Raw genomic sequence first — 10744 nt, 5'->3', positions numbered from 1 at the left:
GGTCTGCAGGTGCCCAGCACCATGCCTGGCTAGTTTTTGTATTTTTAGTAGAGACGGGGTTTCACTATATTGGCCAGGCTGGTCTCGAACTCCTGACCTCATGATCCACCCGCCTTGGTCTCCCAAAGTGCTGGGATTACAGGTGTGAGCCACCGCACCCAGCCCGCTTCCCAGATTTAAGCGATTCTCCTGCCTCAGTCTCCCGAGTAGTTGGAATTACAGGCATGCAACACCACGCCTGGCTAGTTTTTGTATTTTTAGTAGAGACAGGATTTCACAGTGTTGGCCAGGCTGGTCTCAAACTCCTGACCTCAAGTGATCTACCCACCTCAGGCTCCCACAGTGCTGGGATTACAGGCATGAGCCACCGTGCCCAGCCTCTTATGCCTGCTTTCTTACAGCTAAGGAAATAGGCTCAGAGAGTGTGACTTACCCAAGGTCACAAGCTTGGAAGTGATAATGGTTGAGCCACATCTGCTGACTCCAGAGTCCAGTTATTTCCCACCTCTCTGGACTGCCTGCCAGACTCTGAATGTCAGCACCAGACCCAGCTGCTTCCTGCCACTGCCACTTCACCAGACCATGGAGCCAGCTGGGAGTTCCCAACTCCCTGCTCAGGGCCAGCCTGCTTACCACCCCTTTCTGTCCTGCTCTGCTGCCCATCTGCCTACCCACCACTGGCCCACCTGGTAGCTGCTGGCCCACCTGGTCCACAAAGCTGATGGCATCCCGGATGTTGAGCCTGTAGTACACATCCCAGATCTGGTCCCGGATGCGGTAAGCTGACCGTCGCATCAGTAGCTGACTCAGGTATTTCTTATCAAACTGCTCCCACCTACAGAGGATGCCAGGCCCGGCCCTGAGTCCCATTCCCAAGGCCTGGCCAGGTGGCCCTTCCTCAGACGGGGCAAGGACACTGTCAGCACTGGCCTGGCTTTTTAGATATGGGCCTCAGCCAGAGAGAATCTCAAGGCTAGTCCCTGCCCTCATGGAATTTACAGTGTCATGGGAAAGCCTGACAGTAATTGAAATTATTACAAATCACTGTAAAATTGCAACCATGACAAGAACTACAAAGGATAATTAGAGAATATGACACAGGTATGTCCTAGCCAGGGAGGCCAGGGAAGGCCTCCCTAAACAATTGAAGCCTATGATGAGTTGTGAAGGATGAATCGAAGTTGAGTAAGTGAGAGGGAGGTGAAGGAGTGTTCTAGTAGAGAGAAGGTCCCAGTGGCCAGGCTGGGGGAACATGGTGGGTCCTGAGGCTGTAAGGCAGGGTCCATGGAATTAGCAGGCAGACAGTTAAAGACAGAGCAGAGCACGACGAGGCTGGAATTTGGCAGTTGCCAAACCATGCAGGGCCAAGCAGGCCACGCTGGGGAGCCTTGTCTTAACCTGAGAGCACTGGGATGCCACTGAGGGGTTTCAGGCAGAGGTCACCCAGCCTGAACCTGGCTCTGTCCCTTCTCAGAAGTGTGGCACATCCCCCGTGCTTCCCTGGCTGATGGGGCTGCTGCTGCTGAAGGAGCCTCGGGGCAGCTCCCTCACCTGTCCCTCCAGTAGTGGTAGCCATGGTGCCCCACAACGTCCTCCACTGCAGCCAGAATGTGGTCAAAAGTCTAGAAGGGGGGTGGGTAGGGGGACTGGATCAGGACTCTGCCCAAAATAGGAGAAGGTCGAGAGGCACAGGCGAGGGCTGGGGTTCTGGTACCCACGTGCTCATGCAGCTCCTGGTTCAGGGTGGGTTTGTGATGCTCACTCCTCTTCACCTTCAGCCATTTGACCAGTGGCTTGATGGTCAAGCCCTATGGACAGGCAGGAGGTGAGCCCTGCCCTATTCCTATTCATTTCCCTGCTGCCTTTCTCTCCCCATAATGAGGCTTCAGCTTCAGTACCCCCACCCCACTGCACTCAAGGTCTGGGAAGTCAGGGCCCTCCATCTCCCAGTGGGAAGAGAAGCCCCTGTCCCATAGGCTTCAAGACTCCCCCAGGGACTGCCCAACCCTCTCCCTACCCAGCCTTGTGGGCACTCCCACCTGCACGATGACTGTGAAGAAGACCACTACAATAGTGGTGGCTACAAAGTAGTCCTTGGCAGGGACCTTGGTCCTATCCAGTAGGATGACGAGAGCGAAGGCCACAGCCCCCCGCAGGCCCCCATAGGACATCACCACTTGGTCAATCTTGTCCAGAGGGACTAACCGGAACTGATTCAGCACCCAGGTCTGCAGGACTACGCCTACAGCGGGAGGGAGGCCAGTGGGAGCAAAGCGTTGGGAGTGGAGGACGCAGGAGTGGATGGCACCACGTATCTGGGCTGAAGTCTAACAGGGACTGGGACAAGTGAGCAACAAGAGGAGGCTTAGGAATTGACAAGGATGTGGACCCAGATGGGGAGATGAGCTGCGGGGAGGGGCGGGACAGGAAGGAGAGTGGGAAAGCAGAAGGTGCCAGCAATACCGAGGGCTCGGAAGAACAGGATGAAGATGAGGGTTCCAAGCACCAGCCCGGAATCCCAGGCCCACTTAGAAGAGTCCACAGCTGAGATGCCAAGCAGCATGAAGATGACGGTCTCAGCACAGCTGGCTAGAGTCTTCATTGTATATTTGACAGTTGTGCGTGACTTATGGGAGATGTTGGCCTCCACATACTTCTTACAGCCCAGGCCACACATGGTTACCCTGGGAGAGGATGGAGAGACAGGGCAAGTGGGGAAGGGTTCCAGGGTGCTCAGCCTCTGGGGTTTGAGCATACTGCAGGAGGGGGCATTGCCCATCACAGGATGTCAGACTCTCAAAGCTGAAGCCCAGGGAGGCCTGAAGACTGAGTGGTAGTGCTGGGCTAATCGTCCAGATCTCCAGGCTTCCCACTCAGTGTCTCCTGGAAGGGAAGGTGGGAGGAATGTGCTCTGACTAGCGGGCTCTCTGATGCACCTTCTGAAGTGCTGTGGCCTCCAGAGCTGGCGGCCCCAGGCCTTGAAGTCTATTTCCAGCCCAGCCTATACCCAGAGAGTTTGAGGGTGCTGAGGACAGTTCTGGAGGCAGCTCCTGAAATTTTGCCTGAGGTTTACTGACTCCCCAGGAGAGTTTGAGGCTCCCACTACCACAAGGGCTCAGGGAAACCTATGGACTCCTGAAGTTCCTGCCTGTGTCCCTATGAGGGGCAACCATCTCCAGTGCCCCCTCCCAGCTATCTGCCTGCAAGGCCCCCAGAACTCACGCAAGAATGGCGGAGAGCGAGGCCATTTCAGCAGTGAGGTAGGCTGCGTAGGCGAGGAGGAAGACCAGCAGCGGCTCGATGATGCGGACCCGCTTGGTGAAGCGTGTGGTCAGGGCCAGGAGGAAGGCAAAGACTAAGCCCACGGCTGCCCCGCCCAGACTGACCACAAACAGGGAGGCTGGGGGAGGAGTGGGTTGTCAGCATGACCCCTGGCCTGGACCCTACCTGGGCTGACAAGACTGCTGCCTGGCAGGGAGTGAGAGATGATGCCCACCGCACTTCCAGGAGCTCAAAACCCAGAGCCAGGATCCCTGGCAAGCCCCTCCCAGACCCCATTTATCTATAGAGGAGTGGAGGAGATGAGGCAACCCGAATAGCCTCCTCTGTCCTGATGTGGGGTGGGAGGGCCTCAGCAACCCAGGGGAGGCAGACCTCCAGTGCCAGCTGGGAGCAGGGAAATACTGACCGACTCCCTTCAGGTAGTCAGTGGCCTGCACGTTGGCAGAGCCCATCTCCACAAAGGAGTTGCAGACCTTGTACAGCACCTGAGCGAGAAGAGGAGAGTCAGCAGTGAGGTGGGAAGGCAGCAACTGGGACTGCTGGGAGACGGTGAAAGCAGACAGCATATTTCTGCCCCCAGGGGACCCACGGGAAGGGTCTGAGTCTGCACAGACCCCTAGCTGGTCAGAGCATGCAGCCTGGGGTCAGGGAATGGCAGTCAGCTGAGCACGCTCACCACGGTGACTGCATCGTTGAGCAGGGACTCGCCAAAGACGATGATAAAGAGAGTCTCATTGACGTGCACCTCCTCAAAGACAGCTAGCACGGCCACGGGGTCCACCGCCGAGATGAGGCTCCCAAACAGCAGAAAGTCCAGTAAGCCAGCCTGCACCCTAGGGGCTATTAAGGGACACATGTAGAACAGGCCAGTCATTGAAGACGACCCAGTCTCCTGCAGCACGCCCTGGGACAAGCCCAAGCTCCACCCCTGCTGATACAACAAGGAAGCCCAAAGAGGACTTGGGCTGGCAAAGACAGCATCAGCCTGCAGATCAAAAGACTACCTATGCCTAAGGCCTGGCTTTGCTACTTACCAACTGTATGATGCTGGTTCTGTCACTGTCATATGGCTTACCTTAAGCCATGACTCCTCATCTGCCTGCCTCACAAGATTGTTTCAAAACTCAACCGAGCCATTTAGAATAGGGAAAAAGGCCAGGCGCAGTGACTCATGACTATAATCCCAGCATTTTGGGAGGCCGAGGCCGGCTGGATCACCTGAGGTCAGGAGTTCAAGACCAGCCTGGCCAACATGGTGAAACCCTGTCTCTACTAAAAATACAAAAAGTAGCCAGGTGCAGTGGTGCATGCCTGTAATCCCAGATACCTGGGAGGCTGAGGCAGGAGAATCACTTGAACCAGGGAGGTGGAGGCTGCAGTGAGCCGAGATCGTGCCACTGCACTCCAGCCCAGGTGACAGAGTGAGACTCAGTTTCAAAAAAACAATAAATAATAAAATAGGGAAAAAACACTGTAGCAACAGTAATAATGACTACCAGCAAATGGAAATTGGCTGCCAACTATTTTTGTTAGGGAGAATAACAAAAGAGTGCTTTCTCCCATACCTGTGGTTCCTAGCCAAAGAGGTGTGACACAATTCTCAGCAGGGGTGGAGGACTGAATATAGTAAGAAAAGCACCACAGATGGGACTTGAATATGTCATATAATTTCTATGAGCCCCAGTTTCTCCATGAGTCTCCAGTTGAGACTTACTAGTCTACAATTGAGACTAATAAAATTTCCTTAGTTAGCCAATGCCTAACATATAGTAAGAACCCAAAAGATATTATTATCTATTACTGTTATTATGATCTGATGTCCTCCCTTCCCTTCCTGCCCCAAATAGTTCACTACCTCAATAGGGAAACCAGGTTAGAGTCCCAGGTAGCAATTGTAAACGTTTTCTTGTAATACCTTGGAAAAAGTGTGAATCATCAACCTTGAGGGCTGAATGAATTTCTTGTGTTAGGAAATAAAGAAGGTAGCAAGAGAGGGCAACCTAAAGGCAAAGAGCCTCAGTAAAACAGACCTGATGCCAGGTGCAGTGGCTCACGCCTATAATCGTAGCACTTTGAGAGGTCAAGGCAGGCAGATCACCTGAGCTCACGAGTTCAAGACTAGCCTGGCCAACATGGTGAAACCCCATCTCTACTAAAAATACAAAAATTAGCCGGGTGTGGTGGCACATGCTTGTAATTCCAGCTACTCAGGAGGCTAAGGCAGCAGAATTGCTTGAACCCAGGAGGTGGAGGTTGCAGTAAACCAAGATCATGCCATTGCACTCCAGCCTGGACAAGAGTGAGACTCCATCTCAAAAAAACAAGAAACAACAACAACAACAACAAAAACGGACCTCTTCTGCTAACCTTGGACCTGATAGCAAACAAATGTAAGGGGCTCTATTTCCTCATCCATTAAATGTGACAAACTACACAAAAGGCTTGCTATGAAGAGTCAGTGGGATAAGTAAGGAGAGAAAACCCAGTGTAGTGCCAGCATTTGATGGATTTATAATAGTTATTTATTTTTTAAATACCTATTATATTTATTTAAAAAATAAATGTTTTAAAATAATGAATTTATTATAGACAACATATAGTTAAGAAAAGAATAATAATAATAATAAAAACAGAAAACCACCCTGACCTGGACTGGGGAGAGCCAGGACAGAAGGCCCTTGCAGAAATGATGTGCAGCTGTGCCTCAGGGGAGCAGGGCTGGCAAGTGGCAATGTGGTAACAGAGGGCAGGAGGCAACAGAGTGGTAACGCAGGCTCCCCAGCCTTGGCAGCCCACACACAGCTGGGAGCCAGGCTCCTGCTCAGCTGTTATGCTGCAGAAGCCCAGACTGGCAGAGACCTAGATGAGGCCTGAACCCCATCGGGAGCACTGCCTTGCACTCCAGAGGGAGGGACCTAGGATGGAGCTTTCAGGGCATGGCTCACACCAGCATGGACCTCCAGAGCTTGAGGAGAAGGGAGAGGGGTGATGGGTCCGGCAAAGCCCAGGTCTTAGGGTCACTCACCTACAAGTCCAGCCTGCTGCAAGCCCCAGAGGGCAGCGCCTGTTGTGAAGGCATTCCAGAGTGTGCCTACCACAGCATAGGTGAGGATGGCACCCAAGTTGTCAAAGAACAGTCTGCTAGGCATGAAATAGCCTGAGTCCAACACAATAGGAGGCAGCAGGAAGAGGAAGAAGGTGCCTGGCTCCAGCTGGTACTCAGCTTTCTTGGCCACAGCCAAAACAATGCCCCCTAGTACCAGGCCCAGCAAAATCAGCAGGCAGCTCTCAGGGACCAGAGATGTTACTTTCCGAGACAGGTGAAATACTGCAATGCAAAAAGAGTACAGGATAGATCAGTTTATGGAATATCCTCCCACAAACAGGCCTATGACCTCCCAGGTTTTTTTTGTTTTGTTTTTGTTTTTGAGACGAAGTCTCACTCTGTTGCCCAAGCTGGAGTGCAGTAGGGCGATTTCAGCTCACTGCAACCTTCACCTCCTGGGTTCAAGTGATTCTCTTGCCTCAGCCTCCCAAGTAGCTGGGACTACAGGCATGCGCCACCATGCCCAGATAATTTTTTTGTATTCTTAATAGAGACGGGGTTTCACTATGTTGGCCAGGCTGGTCTTGAACTCCTGACCTCATGATCCACCCGCCTTGGTCTCCCAAAGTGCTGGGATTAGAGGCATGAGCCACTGCGCCTGGCCAACCTTCTAAGACTGGGACCAAGGGAGGAGAAATATGTAAGATTTCTAGAATTTCCAATCTCCAGGGCTACAAACCCTCTCCTGCAGTCAAAGTCATCTGTTTCTTAGTGCTCCTGTCACACCATGGTAACCTAGGCCTTTACTGCTTTTTCCCCTTCTAGAAGTGTCCCTTCCTTTATACTTTCATCTTCAGGGGACCTCACCTTTCTCTGACATCCTTATCCATAGCCATTATTTGAACCTCAGCAAATGCTACCTGGTATCTTTTTATATATAAGATAGCTGTAAAAATCAGGGCCTTTGGAGACAAGTTGCTTGGATTCAAAGCCTAGTTCTGTGATCTTAGGGCAAATAACTTAACGTCTCTGACTCAGTTTTCTCATCAGCGAAATGGGAGTAAAAACAATAATGATCTCATGAGATTATTGTGACCACTGAAAAAGACAGTCTGCAGGTGGGGCGCAGTGGCTCACACCTGTAATCCCAGCACTTTGGGAGGCCAAGGTGGGCAGATCACTTGAGGTCAGGAGTTCTGGATCAGCCTGGCCAGCATGGCTAAACCCTGTCTCTACTAAAAATACAAAAATTAGCAGGGCGTGATGGTGGGTGCCTGTAGTCCCAGCTACTTGGGAGGCTGAGGCAGGAGAATCACTTGAATCTGGGAGGCAGAGGTTGCCATGAGCTGAGATCATGCCACTGCACTCCAGCCTGGGTGACAGAGTGAGACTCTGTCACAAAAAAAAAAAAAAAAAAAAAGACAATCTACTCAAATGCACTTAGCACACTAATTTACAGTAAGCACTCAATAAATGTTATGTATTATAATGTCCTCACTCCTTAACTGGACCAGAATGTATATTATACCTCCTAGGAGCTGTGTAGACTTCCTAGCCCAATGTGCCTTTCATTATATGGGCTCACTCAGGACTGCGTAGTTTTTTAAACTTTGGCTTTAGCAGTCAGAAGATCTCCAAGTCTTCTTCCAGCCTTAGCACATTCTGTGTGATCTCAGGCAAATTATTTAACTTACTTCAACTTCATTTTCTTCTTCTGTAACATAGGAAAAATACCCAGCATCAAGGGTGAGGATAAAATGATATAAAGTATGCAAATGTGCCTAGCATAATGTCAGACACATAGTATGTTAGACACACACCAAATGTTAATTAAATAGAATAGTTCTGTCTGTAGGAGGAGAGAAGAAAAGGGTTTCTAACACTATTGCCACTCCTACTTTTGTCCTCTAAAATAAACTATTTGGCTCTCCTTTAAGTCCTCAGACCACAGGTGAACACATCTCTCTCTACATGATCCCTGGGGTGTTGGGGAAGTAGACCTCTAAATTAGCCTGTGTGAGACCCTATGCCAAGACAGTGCCCTTTGGAAGCTGTACCCAAAGGGCCTAGAACAGTGCCTGGCACATAGTGAGTTCTACGTAGATATTTGTTTAATAAAAGGGAAAAAGTCTAGCAATGAAGCTGGGGGAAGGTGTTCCTGAATGTTCTACCTTTTCTCTCATTCTAGGATTTTCTTTGGCTTGTGAAAACGAGGCTCTCTTCTCCCACTTCCATAGAAGATGTCATCCAAACTAGAAAAAGAACCATGATTTATGGGGAAAACTACAGTTGTTGCTATAAGCCCTAAGACAGGAACTCTTCTGCAACTCACAGACTTCTCAGCAAACCCAATTGCTGGCTCCAAATCTGAGGCTCCTTCCACTCTTACTGTCATTGCTGCTGGGCCTCTAAGGTAAACGTGGTCATAGATCTCTCTGTACTTGTTACTACTTTAGTCTTCCACTTCTCTCCTTCAGGGACCCCATTTCATCTTCATCTGTTTATGCATTAACCCCAGCCCTGTGATCTAAGCCCCACAGAACCATGCTCCCCGAAGGCATATTGAGTTCTACTTTCCATTATTAATCTTAGGCTGCCACAGCAGAGTGGAAAGTTCTGTTCCTGCCCAGCCCCCTTACCCCCGAGCAGTGTCCCTGTGGAGAAGGGGGGCAATTTCTAGGCTCTGGGTGATTCCTCCATGAAGGCTGTATTGGTGAGATTGGAGTACAGGCTGTGCCGGCATCCATGGGGAGAGAGTAGCAACGCTCAGCTATAATTAGTCACCCCCACAGCAGAGCCTGCACAACAGAGAGAAGGAGGAGGGTCTCTGGTGGGAGGAGGGACCACTGGCTGCTCAGAAGGGAGGAGGAAGGAGCAGATGCAAGCAAAAGCAGCTCTATTCAGGGAAAAAGAAGTCTGAAGCACAGCCTTCAATGCTGTCAGGACTGAAGAGGTTGGATGTATGAAAGCATCTAGGGTAGGCAGCACACAGGAAGACCCCCATACATGGAAGTTTCTTATACCCTGAAGTGGGAAGAATGTGGACCTGAACCGGGCTGGGGGGCCCCCACACACAGGCACAAGAAGGCAGCAGCTTTAAGTGGGCAGCAGGGGAGAGCTGGAGGAAAAGTGGCAGTGTAGTTTCCCAAGGGAATGGACACTCGGACGTGGTCTCCAGGGGAGGCTGCTTTTTCAGAACCAGGATGCCTGTGTTCGTGGGAGAACACCCTCCCCTCAATGTCCCCACACGTCCTCACCGGTGACAGAGGTTTCTGGGAGGCTGGGGATTGGTGGGGGAGAGACCAGACTGAAGAGGGCCTACTGCAAGGGGAACAGGGGAGTGGAGAGGGCAAAGGAGCCTACAGATGGAGTTGGGGAGAGCGAGGGACAGCCCTTCAGAAAGGTAAATCCTCAGAGCTCCCAGGGGAGAAGACAGGGACCAGGGACCCACAGGAGGCGACGCAGGAACTGGGCGAGAGCTCGGATTTGTGGAATCCAAACCTAAGTCCCAGCACCGTGCAAGAAGCCAGCCCCAATCTGAGGACCGAGGAGGTGGGGGTGTTGGGGGCGGGTCCGCAGCTGACCGTCGACCTGGCGCACGCACACACGCACTCACCAATTTTGGCCAGGCTGGCCACCAGGATCCACAGGGCCACCAGGTAGGGCGCCTCGACCTCGTGCCACTGCCAGCGGAAGAGCTCCAAGCCTGGGGGAGGCTCGCCCGGGGACTCTGGCTTCTGGGTGGGCTCTTCGGCCGCCCCTGCCAGGGACAGCGCGAGCAGGGACAGGGCGGCGCGCAGCATCCTGCAGCCTGCCCAGCCGCCCTCCCGGCACCGCACGGCCGCCGGCCCCGCGTCGCCGCCGCCACCTACCGGGCGCCCCCGCGTCACAGGCACGTGGGGCTCGCTCCCCCCAATCCCGGCTCCGATACCCCCAAGCCAGGTCCGGGCTCCGAGACCCTGCCCCGGACTCTCGTAGTCGGGGACTCCCTCCTCTTTCCTCCCTAAATCAGTCCCAGCTCCGGAAATTCCCCAGTGCAGCTCTCCCCCAAGTTCCACAACCTACTCCTTCGAGTCCGCGCCCCCAAATCTCCCCAAAACCGCCCCCACCAGATCCAGAGCGGTGCGCGGCCACGGCCCCCCCGGGCAGCCAGCAGCGTGAAGAGCGGGGGTCTGCGGGGGGCGCGGTCAAGACGGGAGAGGCACGGCTCCTCCTCGGCCAGCGCTGCTGGGCGGCGAGCAGCATCCCCCTGGGGCCCAGGCGTGGCCGGGTGCAAACGGCAGGGGACAGTGCTTGACCGCCCTCCGCGCGGCGCTCCCAAGCTGGGGACCCCCTGCCGGCCCCCGCCCGGACCTGAGCTGCGCACGCGCACTGGACGCTCCCCAAAGCAGTGATGGACAACGCTGCCCCCAACGT

At 53.0% G+C, this 10744-nt stretch overlaps 1 protein-coding gene across 1 annotated transcript in view; it reads right to left on the bottom strand.

Annotated features, from left to right (window-relative positions):
* SLC9A5 (solute carrier family 9, subfamily A (NHE5, cation proton antiporter 5), member 5) overlaps positions 1-10192 on the bottom strand; it is a 23791-nt gene extending 13599 nt beyond the window's left edge. Inside the window, exons 1-10 of the mRNA XM_011996681.1 lie at positions 9945-10192; positions 6308-6610; positions 3959-4122; positions 3689-3767; positions 3223-3400; positions 2464-2684; positions 2040-2242; positions 1719-1808; positions 1552-1622; positions 706-835 (exon numbers count right to left, since the gene is read on the bottom strand). Of these exons, the coding sequence (XP_011852071.1) occupies positions 706-835; positions 1552-1622; positions 1719-1808; positions 2040-2242; positions 2464-2684; positions 3223-3400; positions 3689-3767; positions 3959-4122; positions 6308-6610; positions 9945-10131 (1626 nt within the window). The 5' untranslated portion in view covers positions 10132-10192. The remainder of the gene's footprint in view (positions 1-705; positions 836-1551; positions 1623-1718; positions 1809-2039; positions 2243-2463; positions 2685-3222; positions 3401-3688; positions 3768-3958; positions 4123-6307; positions 6611-9944) is intronic.
* Positions 10193-10744: the final 552 nt, after the last annotated feature.

This window comes from Mandrillus leucophaeus, unplaced genomic scaffold (genome assembly GCF_000951045.1).
Source record: "Mandrillus leucophaeus isolate KB7577 unplaced genomic scaffold, Mleu.le_1.0 Scaffold522, whole genome shotgun sequence".
In the NCBI taxonomy this organism is placed as follows: domain Eukaryota; kingdom Metazoa; phylum Chordata; class Mammalia; order Primates; family Cercopithecidae; genus Mandrillus; species Mandrillus leucophaeus.
Note: the sequence above shows the minus strand (reverse complement) of the source record. Positions and strands in the feature narration are given on the sequence as shown.